General features: G+C 39.5%; 1 protein-coding gene across 1 annotated transcript; it reads left to right on the top strand.

Annotated features, from left to right (window-relative positions):
- Positions 1 to 8,804: 8,804 nt before the first annotated feature.
- LOC120717692 (low affinity immunoglobulin gamma Fc region receptor II-like) lies at positions 8,805 to 14,545 on the top strand. The gene is made up of 4 exons (XM_040005894.1): positions 8,805 to 9,000; positions 9,080 to 9,325; positions 9,411 to 9,578; positions 12,937 to 14,545. Exons 1-4 carry the CDS (start codon positions 8,916 to 8,918, stop codon positions 13,098 to 13,100), a joined length of 663 nt encoding a protein of 220 aa, XP_039861828.1. The 5' UTR covers positions 8,805 to 8,915; the 3' UTR covers positions 13,101 to 14,545.
- The last annotated feature ends 494 nt before the right edge of the window (positions 14,546 to 15,039 follow it).

Raw genomic sequence — 15,039 nt, 5'->3', positions numbered from 1 at the left:
TCAGGGTCTAACATTCTGGTTTTGACATTTAAAGGTCTGCACAGACAAACAACCGCACGGACATGATCACCTGCTGCCAACACCGTCACTCACAAAGAAAATTAAATAATTTTACATTAAGCTTTTATTTATTCACTTTAATCCTTTTTTATTTGGATTCTACATAAAACCATATACAGTATGTTACAGTACAGTAAAGTCATCTACATTTTTTATAATAAATATTTTCAAACACTGGATTGTCACATGATATCACTAACAGATACTTTAGTTCTCTAATAATGCCTTTTAATTTTAAAAGCTCCATTTCTATCACGAAATGATCTGAGCACAAATAATCAACATAGTAAGCTTCGAGCATCTGCCCCGGTTTATGCAAGTATTCTGCACTCTGTGTTTGGATATTCTATCGTGCTCTTCTACTCTACTTGAGTACTCAAAGGGCTTCATACAGCGCCTTACTCACTCATATGAATGGAAGGAAGTTTTTCTAGCCTTCAAACACATTCACACTCCGACATCAGAGAACAACTTGGCGTTCACTAAGGAGCAGCAAGGGCTTAACCACCAACCTGTGTAAAGTCTTAAAGGTTTTTCCCCAACGCGTACAAATTTTGAAGTCCATCTTATTTTACACAGAACACGTTTATTCATTTAGCATGGCTATGATTACATTTTGTTGTCAAACAAACTTCTTCTCTCCTTCCCTGCTTCAGAAATGCAAAACTCTTACTATTTATGCTGCTTTTTTAAGAAAAAAAAAATCAAAATCGAAAGTCCAATCATCTTCCCAATCTTCGGATTTTAATCTTCCTCAATTTTTCACTTGTAGAGTTCAAGTTTTATTATGGAAAAGCTTTTTTCCATCTAGCAAGCATGATCCACGATCTTAGAGAAGTTGTGTAAGAGAAGTATGAAATGCAATATTGGAGAAATGTAATTTCTAGATGAATGAAAACTACATAAAAGTTAGCAGAATTAGCCTCAATATAAAGGACACATTGCAAAGAAATGATTCACCTACTAAATATTCTTCAGTGCTGGTGACATATTGCAAACACAACAATACAGTGGTGAGAGATTGAGGTTGAATTTGCAGAACTTTCTAGATGAATACCTGAATTTAGAGACAAATACTGGGGTCAGAGAGAAAGCTCAGCTAATTGTGCTCCCACATATTTATGTTGACAGAAGCATATCACCAAGAGTGAACAGTGGACTGGACTGAACTGGAGATGTGGAACATATTGTGAACTGTCACATTTCTGGGGAGCTTGAGGTGGACAGTGATGGGTTGATGAGTGACTTGATCCCAAATGGACTAATGTAATTGTGAGACGTTTTGGGGGATTTGGTCCTCAATGGGATACTTTTGGAAGTAACTTTCTGACCTGGAGTGTAGATGAGGGCCGAGATCCAATGACCGTAAGCTTGTTCTGCTCCATAGTTTTATGCAGGTCCACCTTGGTGGCAATGTCAAAGGTGATGCTGGACAGAAAGAACAGAGAACTCACTTTGTTGGCCTGGAAAAAATGATACTCCAGTAAAGCCTCAAACAGGAATAATCCAGTCGCAGAGAAGGTCATCAAATGTTGGAGGTATTTGGCACAGGCCAGGTGCAAGCCCTAAGTTGATGGGTTTGATTAGAACACACAGTGAGGGTGGACTCCAATTCCTGGTTGGTCCTCTTTGTTTGACCATTAGTCAGTCACGAGAAGTGAACTGGGGTCCTCAGTTCAAGGCAATGTCACCAGAGATTCTGTGTAACATGAAGATGTGATCTGTCAAAGCTGAGAGGTCTCTAAGGCTGAAGGAAGCTTAGGTAGAGAAACAAAATACACAGCCTTGGAAAAACAGTTTGCAATAGTTAGTATGGTGACTTTACCTGGAGGCTAGTAAGGAAATCTACCATGATGTAGGATCACAGCTGTTGGGAACAGTAAACCAGCAGGTGGTGAGCTCAATGACTTGGTCTGGGTGCAGACTGAACAGGTAGAAACATACTGATGGACTTCACAAATGAGGGATCGCCATCAAAACATCCTCTGGAGGAAGGGGCTGCTCTGATTGTAAAAATGGTAAATGGCCTGCATTTGTATAGCGCTTTTACTCAGTCCCTAAGGACCCCAAAGTGCTTTACACTACATTCAGTCATTCACCCATTCACACACTCACACAGGCAAGCTACATTGTAGCCACAGCTGCCCTGGGGCGCACTGACCTGGGTGCAGTTTGGTGTGTAAATGGACCAGTTCTTATTCTAATCTGAGTACTCAAATTTGCCTCTTTCACCCAAGAACATTTTTTCAATGCTCTTTCTATGTATGTGTTGTCTATCAAACATTCAGCATACATAGTCTTCGAACCACCAACCTTCCAATTAATAGCCGACCTGCTCTACCAACTGAGCTACATCCAGTATATCTACTCTGAGGGTATATAGTATAATATTTAGTTGACAATCCTGAAATCAAATGGCTACAAGAACATTTACTAAACAGTTTATTAACTGAAATACAAAACAGACATTAGCACTGTCTCCTATAGTGTTATTTCACAGGAGATCACAGGAGTGTGAGACTGCTGGAAAGCTGTCAGACGTGTGAGTGCTGAATCCAGAAACAATCAAATCTGCCACACGGAACAGTGTGTCGGGTCCTGGTCCTTTTCACAGTCATATTTAACAAAGAAACAACAGAAAAAGAAATGTTTAAAGACAAAATAGGAAAATATTCATTTACTTCCTGGTTTATTCAGGTTCCAGGATTTTAATCCACCTGCTGTTTGGAGCCCTTCTATGTGGAGTCTGCATGTTCTTTCCATGTTTGTAGGTGTGTTCACTGGGTAGTTTTGCAGGGTTTCCTCAAACAGTCCAAAGACATGCATGGCGTTGGATTAACTGTGATCCTAAACTGGCCCTGGAGGGTGAAGATTGTTTTTTTTTTTAAATAAAAAAAAAATACATAAACTAAAAAGCTCATATAGGGCTTTCTATGGTGGCCCCAAGAGGTCAAAAGCAATGCAAATTAAGACATAACATATCAATAACATAAAGGAACAGATGCAGTGGTGACAGAAACCAAACCATGCACAGGATTTTACAAAGACATGCTTAAAAGAAGCTTCGTGTGAGGGAGAAAAAGATCCAGGTCTTTATTTACAAGTTTGCTATTAAATTGTTTTTACTTTGAAATCCAAAATGAGACTTCCAGGATAGCAACATGGCAATGATGACTGCAGCTGTTGAGTCAAAAAAGAAAAGATTATTTTCTGACTTTACTTTTAGAACTGTCTAAAAATGACGTCTGTGACAGTCACACATCTACAGCATGTATGACTTTATAGTACAAGCAGGACGGAACAGTCGATGACTAAGGCTACGTTCACACTGCAGGTCTTAATGCTCAATTCCGATTTTTTGATCAAATCCGATCTTTTTTTGTCTGCTTGTTCAGACTACAAATAAAATGTGACAGCAAACGCGCTCCTGTGTGAACCCCTCAAAGCGGCCGCATGCGCAAAAGCAGACGCGTTGCTGTTTAGACCCAGAGCAAACAGTATTGTTTGACTGATGGCCCTTAATATAAAGACTTGTTTCAGACTTTATGTTTCCCGATTTTGCTTTAAGTTATTTTGTTATTTAAATATGGCCTAATAATGATAATAATGCAGGTGTTTCAAAATAATGTATCCAGTCAGTGGTGCAGTCCGAATGTAACAGACAAACAAAGACTTGGAATTTCCTTTCCGGCTTTTCGTGAAACTGTCTGGTATGGTGCACGGTACGGTTGCTGTAAGCGCGACTTCAAAAGTAGTGATGACACATGTTCTGGGAATCCATCCTACCTGAAAAAACATCCTCTGCGCAGACGCGGCGCATGCGCACAACACCAACGCCGAGTTGATTATGGTCAGTTTTGGTTGGGTTTGCCAGCTTTGTGTTCCTGTTGTTTGCTTCTGTTTTGTGCGTGTTTATTTATCTGAAAAGGTGAAAAACTTAGAATGTCAAAAATCTGCTTTGTATAATATAAATATTATTAAATAACTTTAGAAGTTATTCTACAAAATGTGCTGCAATTCAATTTGTTTATTCACCTGGTTCTCTACCAGTTTCCGTGCACTCCAGCCTCTTCTGGACCATGTGAGAGGATTTTTTTTAAAGCAGGAGAAAATATGTCCACGAAAAGAAACAGACTCAGCCATCGCACAGTGGGACAGATTCTCTTTTTAAATAAAAATGAAAAAGGGTTACCTATCGTGATTTTACTTTGCAAGTTCATAAGCATTTTCCCTTTCAGTTCACAATCAATTCTACCCCCAGGTCAAAAATATGCATAAGGAAAAATATAATATAATATTATTTATGAACATACCTGTCCACCTGTCCAGTGATTAAATAAATGCATAAGTACATGAAGGCAGGACCTCACAGCAGAAGCATACTCCATAATGTGTTGTATCAAGAAGTCACAAGTAAAGAAAGACCACACCATGTCGCTCGTTTAAACAAGGAACATTTATTGATCAAAATTATTTATTAAATAAATAAACAACAATTTTTTCAGACCAAAAATTACATGTTTAAAGCAACACAACGGTGGCCCAATATCAGACAGAATTCCACTCTCAATCATTATGAAGCAGTTGGTTTTATTTTGTAGATTCAAGCTGCTCTTCATATTTTTGGCCACCAGATGTCACCAGAGAGACTGTGCTGAAAAGCTTCGAGTAATGAACCGTTTTTCAATACAAGCGTCAGTGCTTCAGAAAGCTTCATTTGCCCATCACTACTCATTAGTTAAACCAGGGATTTGATCTTTTCTTCCCTGGTTCCTAGACCACAGTGTATTATCGCCATCTACTCCTCTGGAGTGGTGTTGCACGATACTATGAGGCGTTGAGTGCACAAAGTTTAACTTGTCGTGCTTTTATCTGATAAATCAAATCTTATTTATAAAGGTAACATTTTTCATTAACTGAATTCTAACACTAAAAATATTTACTCAGCTATTTTACACATCACTGATTAAAATAGATGCAATTTTATTAAATGAAGTTGTAATGGTAACAGAGTTGTATTATCATTAGTAATGGGTGTTACAGTTATGGACATCATTTGGTGGCAAAAAACACGTTTGTTTATAGTTTGCCTCTGTGCACCACCACAAAATATTTGACACTATAATCAAGATGTGGCTGATGTGCAAACTTCCAGCTGTAATTTAAGTGTGTTGCATTCAATGAATTAAGACATATTTTTATAAACAGTCCTCCATTTTCAGAGGCTCAAAGACAATTAGACAAATTAACATTGTTTTAAATATAAGCACAGGTTTTCTAAAGTCCTTTGCCTACAATGAGTACCTGAAGTCTACCACCCCTGCACATCACCAGATGCTGTTTCCATCCTTGTCCTGTTGGGGGAGTGCTGTTGGGTTTGAAATGGCATTTAGCTGATGGCACATTTCAGAGTAACATCCACATTTCACAAACATCAGTTATTTTTCCTTATAATGTTCTATATTACCCAGTGTTGGGGAGTAACGGAATACATGTACCGCCGTTACGTATTTAAAATACAAAATATGAGTAACTGTATTCCGTTACAGTTACCGTTTAAAAAGGTGGTATTCAGAATACAGTTACTTTGTTGAAATAAATGGATTACACTGCGGTACTTTCCTGTTTCATTTTGTCGCGGGTCAGGACTGTTTGGGTTTTGTTTGACAGCTACGTTCTGTTGTTCCAGGCAGCAGCGTTACGGTTGCCATGGTTACAGGGCGACGCTCTCTCTCTCTCTGCGACTGTGTGTTTCCTGGGTGAGAGAGCGCCTTTTCGTTGTTGTTGTGCTAAGCTAACAGGCAGAATGCTACAAGCATAGCTCTAAAGAATGTAGCATCATGGGCAGTGTAGTCCGTGTTGCAGGGAGAATGGACTGCCATACACGTTATGTGTCTGTGAGCGCGAGGAGGGAGAAAAAGGGGAGTGGAAAGGTACGAGTTGTCATCGAGGAAAAACGGGAGCTGGAAGCATGTAAATATAATAATAACCACTTCAGCCAAGAAGAGTACCTGACGAGCCCAGTTGTAAGTAAGCTATTAAGACTCGACTGTACACCGTGTTCGTGTTTTCCTCCGAAAACAATAAGTTCCGTTGGAGCAGCCTTTCAACGCCTCTCTCTGTCTCTCGCAAGAAAAGTTGACCCACACAACAAAGTAAAGCTATTTTTCGGCTACGAGCCGACAGGGACCCCGCCGTATTAGTCAGAGGTCCCTTTACTACAGTTCGGAGTCGCGGACCTTCAGTAATAGTAATAAATCACACAGCAATAGTACATTCACGTTGTTGTAAAAAGCATGATAATATATTAAGTAATCCAAAGTAGTCAGAATACGTTACTGTCATTGAGTAACGTAACGGAATACGATACAGAATACATTTTGGGGCATGTATTCTGTATTCTGTAATGGAATACATTTTAAAAGTAACCTTCCCAACACTGATATTACCTCACACTAAATGATATACATCTTTAACCCTTTAGTGTTAATGCAGGCCTGCAAACTGAACCTTTTGAATATACTGGTACTGTTTGTGCCCCAGTTTCACACAGATGAGCCACTCTGTGGTATCTGTTACTCTCACATTTGTACTCATATCAGTCTGAAACCACAGCCCATTGCTAATATAGCAGTGCTTTACTAGTAAAGCTTCACTGCTTTACTTGGAACTCACATCAGCTCATTTCTGTCCCCACATAAGGCCGAGAAACACACAACATGTATAAAGAAACAAACACTGAAATCAACATGCTATTAAAGAGGAACTGTTCTGATCACAGTACAAACTTACTGACCATTTTATTAGGTACAAATGTCACTGTTTTTTATGCAAATATGTAATGAGCCACTCATGGCAACAGCATTAGAGTTACAGATATTCTCATTTGATTTAGGTGATTTAAGTAAAGGGGAATGTGGCATTGTTGTTGATGCCAGATGGAAACTTCTGATTTTCTAGGATTTCCCAAAAAAACATCTGTTGATGACAGAGGTCAGAGTCCAGTCTGCTTTAAGCTGATAGTAAGGCAACACAAAACGCCACTGATTACAACCAAGGTATGCAGAAGAGCACGGTATGCACAGCACATAGAACGCAACAACAGCAAGAGTGTAGAGCTAATAACAGGAAGCTGAGGCCACAGTTCACACAGGCTCACCAACATCAGAGAACAGAAGATTGTAAAGACATAGTCTGGTCTAATGCTTCAGCATTTCGATCAGAACTGGTGTAAAACAGCATGAAAGCAGCCTGCACAAGCGATTTATGAGCCATTTGTTGGCAGAGAAAGTTTCCAGAGTGGAGGCTCAATGAGCTGCTAAAATCGTATGTCTGGGAAAAACTGTACTTTCAAAACTGCATCAGTTGGTCCTCCCCAGGTCTCAGTTCATGCGGTGCTTCAAATTCAAAAAGAGTGGATGTTTTTCAAAAAGCAACATTAGAGAGCCTGCTCTTTTACTATCTTCTGTTAAACAATATTTTTGATTTTCTGTCCTGATTTTTTTAATCTACTTTTTACAAGCATCTTACATATAGGCAAGAAAAGTATGTGGGGAAGGGGGCGGAGTTTACTGTGTCTCTATGACAAAAAGAGAAAATGAGTCACATGAGTCAAGAGGACAATGGATGACGCGTCTCTACTATTTCTGCTCTGTAAGTGAAGAATTTCTTCCTTTTAAATGTTGAACTTTTTCTGTCTGCTCTGTTAATAAACAATAATGGAGGAGAAGAAAAAAGGCTGAATGGACTGAACAGCAGGTTAAAGGGGAAATGTTACCCTGTGAACCAGTGAACTTGACAGAGGTTAGTTATTTATTATATCAGCTTAACTTTAAAGTGGACACACGACTTCATGCTTACTGTTACCGGTCATGTTTCCAAATGTTTCTTATGCATCGAGCACAGTGAGTTCGAAAACATCCAATAATCACTAAAGGAACAGCGTTACAGATTTGGTGTTAGAGATGTGGGAGCAGAAATGTGCACAGTGCTAATAAACTGATGGATTTCTGATTTCCAATATTTAGTTTTATTGAGTTCTTGTGAACTTAGCAATAACTAACACAAAGGCACAGAGACACAGTCTCTACACTGGAACCAGAGAAGAACAGACAGGAGGACACAGCGGACTAGGGAGACAGAGAGAACCCAGTCTAGACACAGGAGACGCACAAACATAAAGAAAAAGGAGACTTGAGATGAAATGAGGAACGTAACAGTAACAAACCTTAAGACTAGAACTATAAATATAAACATAGCAACAAGCTAAAAATAATAAATATGAATAGATCTTTTTCTTAAAGAGTTCAAAAACACAGTCTGTTATTCTTTTACATTTATGTATGCCTCCCACAAGGATTACTTACTCACATAATTATAAGTGGACAAGAGATCAGAGATAGACGAGATGGGACGAGCCAAATTAATTACAGTCTTTATTATTTTACATGCTAACCTAAGTTTTACTTATCTTTAGTTTTGACTTCAATGCCTTGCAGGATAACAAACCAAGGTCAGTGATTTTCTTTTAAATATGTGTTAAATTCTTCTTCTTTCATGTTTAGGGTTGGCAGCCTGAACCACATGAGAATTATTTTAATTCTAATTTAAAGAATGTTGTATCATCATTGCTTTGCACAACCATGACATTTTTATTTTTATTTTTAACCCTCACAGCTCGTCTGACTGTGAGTCCCAGCAGCTCTCAGTTCTTTGAAGGAGACTTTGTGTCTCTGAGCTGTGAGGAGGACGACAGCTCTGCTGGATGGACTCTGAGGAGAAACACAAGCAAACAACAGAGGACTCAGTGTGGAGATGAGTGGGGAAAACCAGCTGGTTCTTCCTGTAATATAAGTATGATGGTGCCTCATGACAGTGGAATATATTGGTGTGAGTTCAATCAGAGTACCATCAGTAACATGGTTAACCTGACAGTCACTGGTAAGCTGAGTGTGTGGAGTTAGTGTTGATGAAGCTGTGTGTAAATGGATGAAATGCTGTAGTTTGTCTCTGTGTTGAGGTGGATCAGTGATCCTGCAGAGTCCTGTCCTCCCTGTGATGGAGGGAGATGACGTCACTCTGCTCTGTGAAACAAAGACCACTCCCTCCAACCTCACAGCCATTTTCTTCAAAGATGGCGTCTTCATTGGAAAAGACTCTACAGGTCACATGACCATCCAGCATGTTTCCAGGTCTGATGAAGGCCTCTACAAGTGTGACATCAGCGGTCATGGAGAGTCTCCATCCAGCTGGATCACTGTCACAGGTGACACACTCACCTGTCTGTGTTTCTGCAGGTTCAACATTCACAATGTGACGACAACTTAATGACTGTGTTTGCTTCATTTTAGACAAACACACCACCACACCTCCACCTACATCCACACCTCCACCTGCCTCTTCTGCTGGTTCCTCTCCACTTGTCCCCGTGTTGCTGACAGCTGGAACAGTCTGTGTTGTGTTAGTAGTGATGTTACTGGTTGTTTTGGTGGAACGACATGTTGACAGGAAACTAAAAGGTGAGACTTACTCTCTTTTTGTTGCATGAACGTCTCACGTTAGTATGTTTTTCAATTTTAAACAATATTCAAAGGAAAGATGAAGCTTGGATAAAAGCAGCTCTGTGGGAGTTTCTCACAAACAAACCAAAGTTTCCATTTGCATCAAGTATTTCTCAAGCAGAAATTTGTCCTTTATTAATAATGTTGAACATCCTGAATGTAGTCTGTCCATCCATTCTCTTCTGCGTGTCCAATTTAAGGAAGCAGGGTGTCTGCAGGTTATCCCAGGTAGGTGGGGTACACCATGGACAGACAACCAGTCACACCTATGTGGCAAGTTAGAATAATCAGTTAACCTTATCTTATTAACTGCATGTTTTTGGAGGAGTACTCAGAGTGAATCCACACAAAAACAGAGAGAACATTCAAAAGGATTGAACTCAGGACCTTCTTGCTGTAAGACAACAGTGCTAACCACCATGGCAAGTGCTGCCCACAAAGTACTCTTTAGATTACAAAATGTCAGGTATTAAATAAATAATTAGAACAACGTTCATGGGTTTTAATGTGCCGATATCAAATGTTCTGATTGTTTTCTGGCTCAAGAGGAGGCCCAAAACAGCAATGAGACAAAATAAAGGTCTGTATGAGGAAGTAACAGACTGCAAAGCATTCTGGTTGTTCGTCTGAGCTGCAATAACCATCACAGAGCTGCTTTCATGGTGACAGACCACAAGGTTTAAAACTTTCCACTGCAAAGAAGACTATCTTTACTCTTCACCTCACACTAACGTGCAGTTTAAACAGTTCACTGTGCTGAGTGAGTTCTTCCTCCCACAGTCTAAAGACCTGATAGGTGTTAACTAATGATTTCAAATTGGATAGATTGTTAAGTTGTGTTTTTTAGTCCTGTGACAGACTGGAAACCTGTCTGGTGTGCAGCCTGCCTTTCACGCTATCCCAGAGAGGATAAGCTCCAGCCCTCCTGCTTTTTTAAACCATTTTTAAAAGCTTAGTCAAAGACCTACAGTATATATAGATCACTAAGTAGTTGTTCTGTGTTTGCAGTATCTGTTAGCGGTGAGTGCTGTTCTTTGTGCTCCAAACAGTGTATTTCACCCTGTGTATAACAAAGACTAACAGCTCTGTGGTCGTCCACTTTCCTTTTATTGATGAAAACTCGTCAGCTCCTCAGGGATGTTAATACACACACACACACACACACACACACGCACACACACACGCACACACACACGCACACACACACCCACACACACACACACACACACACACACTAAGAAACAAGCTATATCACTATCCCACACAGACCAGACATCACTCAGACAGCACATTGGCTAGACATTACACATAAACACACGCTCCACACGATGATGATGATATCACTGCGAAACACAAACTACCTCTACACACACACACACACACACACACACACACACACACACACACACACACACACACACACAGACACAGTATTAAGACTGTATTAAATTATTTAAAAGTTCTGGACAAAAACTGCATCTGCTCAATTCTTTTTATTACTCAAAAATACTTCATTACGAGTTCACTTGAGGAGATGTAATAATTTCTTGAGTTTCTGACATCCTGTTGCATTTTTCTGTGGTTACGGGGGGTTTCATGAAAGCAGGTCTGTAGTCATCAGTTCAAATACAGCCTTGTGATTCAGGTCCATCTTCATGTTTCGTAGCAGTAATCTTGTGAAAGTATATGCTCAGTATACAATCAGTCCTAAAAACTCCCTGAAAAGCCTTCAGTTAATCCAAAATGCTGCAGCAAGAGTCCTGACAGGGACTAGAAAGAGAGAGCATATTTCTCCTGTTTTCAGGCCCCTCTTCTGTGGAACCAGCTTCCAGTTTGGATTCAGGAGACAGACACTATCGCTACTTTTAATATCAGGCTTAAAACTTTCCGTTTTGCTAAAGCATATAGTTAGGCCTGGATCAGGTGACCCTAAATCCTGCCTTAGTTTTGCTGCAATAGGTGTAGGCTGCTGGGGGATTACCATGACGCAATCAGTATTACTTCTTCAGTCACCTTTCTCACTCACTATGTGTTCATACACCTCTCTGGATTTAATTATTATTAACCTCTGGCTCTATTCCATGTGTCTTTTGTCCTGTCTTCATCCACACATCCCTAACCAGTCACAGCAGATGGTTGCTCCCACCTGAGCCTGGTTCTAGCTGATTTCTTCCTGTTAAAAAGGGAGTTTTTCATTCCCACTGTTGCCTAGTGTTTGCTTGTACAGGGGTCATTTTATAGGGTTTTACAATAGAAAGAACCTTTAGGCAACAGCTGTTATGATTGATATGAAAATAAAACTAAATTATAATGACAAAAATAACCCTTCACACTCCATGCTTGAATCTAGGAAACAATGGTTTAAACGAACCCCACATGCCAGGTTTAGCTGTTTCTCTCCCTCCTATTTTTCCATGCCACTGGCTTTTTACTGCTTTTTCATTTTTCTGTCTTCTGATGTGTGGCTGTGTTTACTGTTCAAAGCCTGACCTTGTCATGGTGTGCTGTGTGGCAGGCAAATGCAGGACTCACTGAACGCAGAGGGATGAGCTGAAAGCGACAGCTTTATTGCATCATCAGAAATAACTTCACAAACAAACCAAAACCTTGAAAATGGCAAATAGAAAGTAAACTTTATAATGAAAACAAGAAACTGGGTGACATGAATGAGAGAAACTAACCAGACTTAGAGCAAAACTAACCTTCAGCAATTCAGAGGGAAAACCACTCAGTGTAATGCAGGTACGACACAACAGTGACAGAGAAACACAGGCCTTAAATACACTGAGGGATAATGAGGGAATGAGACAGGAGGAGAGCACAGATTTTGCCACATCCATGTTTTTTCACTTCCTGTTTCCTGTGTAAGCTCGTCTAATGTGTCGTTAGCCACATTATTTTCTCTCATTATCATCCTCATCAGTCTTCTGTTTCCACTCCTTCACCGTCGTGTCATTGATGTTGTCACTGTTGTCGTTTCCGCCTGTGTTCAGTTGTTCAGCTGTTCAGCCAGCCATTCAGTCTTCCAGTCAGTTAGTCAGTCCTGTCGTTCCTGCTGTTCTTTCACTCGCTCCAATAAATCCTCATCATTCTGCACCATGAGTCCTGTGTTTGGGTCATCTCTTCCTCGCCCGCACACAATAACCTAACAGCTGGACCTGATCAGTTTTCCATCATGTCCCATTTGAGTCCTGCACAAAAAGGTGGAGCATGATTAATCTGAATGATTTTTATGTCATCGTTAATGTAACAGCAGCAGTATCTGTAGGACTGTACTGCCTGCACTGATGCTGGCTTTATGTGTTTTCTTGTGCAGAGAGTGATGCAGCTGCAGTCGACTCAGCAGTGAGAACAGAAGATGTCACTCATGGAGAAATCGACATCAAAGAGAAGCAAGAAGAGGCAAAAATGTACAGCTGCTCTTCTTTGTCTCCATCATGGTTCAAGATGAATTTTTTAAAAAAAAATAAGGGTGTGTGAGCAAACTTTTATATTTTATTGAGATTTTTTATGTATACTGTCAGTGATTCCTGAGATTAGGGACAAAACAGGTTTTCATTTTCTAAAATATATTTACATATAATTGTTACACAAAGTCTCACCATGTCTTGGTACAATCTCCCAGGTGTAACAAATTTTAATAATTTATGTTTTTGCTGGAGATGTGCAAGGTTTTTGTTAACACCGTCAGACACAAAGAAATGCAAAAATATATATTTTAAATTAAGTTGTTTCAGCTATTTTGACTATCAGCAGCTTCTCTATTCTATTGTTTATGCACATATGTTTTCAAAGTAATCATACCACGTTTAAAAGTAAGATTGTTTTGGCTTTTTATTATTAGAGTTACAGTCATACATATTTTCAGAAGCTTGTATTTAATCTGTATTAGAAACGGTCATATTAAGCAGCATGCAAATTACACATTTATTGAGAAAATTACGTATTTTTATTGGAAGATCATGAGGGAGGAAACTATATGGTTCTCCAAAAGAGAAAAATAAACAAAAACTCCATATTATGGAGTTGACAAGGTGCTGACGGTGGTGACACACTAGTAGAAAACAAGATATTATTTCTTTCAAAATGACAATTAAACCTTAACCTTTGTAATATCACAAGACACATCATAACAATTCTGTTTTTGCACATGTCAAGTTCTACATCTTAACAGTTCACCAGCAAGCAGCTGCCTACTACTCCTTGATTCCTAAAGTTCTCTGTGGTTGTGTGTTTAGACCCTGCTGGACTTTCTCTCCTTTTGTCTCTGTGCTTGTTTCCAAAACCTTCTCTTCTGTCTTTTTTCTCTTCCTTTCAGATCACTGATGTTCTTTATTTTTCCCTCTTTCACTCTATTTCTCCATCTTTCCTTTATGAGAAACTCTTTCTTCAGCTCAGGCTGGCTGTTAATTTTTTCTCTTTCTTTTTTGATCATTCCTGTTCCTTCTCTTTCGTTCCTCTACTGACAGGTTTCCCTTTGCTATTCTAGCCTGAAATGTACCATTTTGTAATTACTATAACTTTTCTGAACCTTATGCTTTTTCACAGATTAAGGATGAATATTCACAACACAATTATGCAATAAGCAATAGAGATGCTATCCAGCCATTAAGTTTGATGTCATTTCCAGGTCCAAACTCCACTGCAGATCCCAAAGTCAAAGAAACTCTGCGGCATCACTGAGAGTTACAACCTGTCTAAATTCTTTCATCCTTAATAAAATGATCAGTGTGGCTCTACCAGGTGTAACATCCAGGCATCCATGAAAACAGAATATATGAAATTTAACAGAGTTAAAGTTAGATTGCTTGTTTCCACCTGAACATGATACACCAGCTCTGCTACCACTTCCAACATAAATGGAGACAGAAAACTAAACAGCAGTGACTATTGTCAGGTTACTGAAGTTGGGCTAGCTGGTATATTGTGATGTGCTACGTGATCGCTGGTGACACAGCTGTGTTAGCATAACATAAACACAGTGAAGCTGGAGGATGAATGCTAACTTTTTTCCACTTGATAAAAGTTAACGTGATGGTTCCCGATGGTTAGGCTGACAGTGATCACTGGCTGTTTTTAGGGGCTTGTTCAGATGTAATAGAACAAGATAAAAAGCATTAAAACATTTTAACAGCACAACAGGCTTAATAAACACAGGGTAGTTTGGGCCCGGAAGCAAGATTCATACATCATCACTTAAAGAACAGCTCTCGAGGCACAGCTAGCTCAGTAGATGCCACATGATCGAAAGGTTGGGCGTTCAAATCCAACGAACAGAGGCTATCCTGGGTTGGTAGCTGCCCACTGCATCACTGAGTGAATGGGTTAAATGCAGAGGACTAAGCATTTTCCTACAGGATTAATAATGTATACATAAACAATGAGATTCAAGATGAGGCACATTTGATCATATTTGACA

Source organism: Simochromis diagramma, unplaced genomic scaffold (genome assembly GCF_900408965.1).
Source record: "Simochromis diagramma unplaced genomic scaffold, fSimDia1.1 OVJJ01000507.1, whole genome shotgun sequence".
Taxonomy (NCBI): Eukaryota; Metazoa; Chordata; class Actinopteri; order Cichliformes; family Cichlidae; genus Simochromis; species Simochromis diagramma.
This window is presented reverse-complemented; position numbering and strand designations above follow the sequence as displayed.

What these genes read in the sequence shown, in the direction of transcription:
- LOC120717692 (XM_040005894.1), top strand. Translation starts at nt 8,916, where the DNA reads ATGATGGTGCCTCATGACAGTGGAATATATTGGTGTGAGTTCAATCAG. An exon ending in GGTTAACCTGACAGTCACTG is followed by an intron (nt 9,001 to 9,079) that starts GTAAGCTGAGTG and finishes CTCTGTGTTGAG; the next exon opens with GTGGATCAGTGATCCTGCAG. An exon ending in CAGCTGGATCACTGTCACAG is followed by an intron (nt 9,326 to 9,410) that starts GTGACACACTCA and finishes GCTTCATTTTAG; the next exon opens with ACAAACACACCACCACACCT.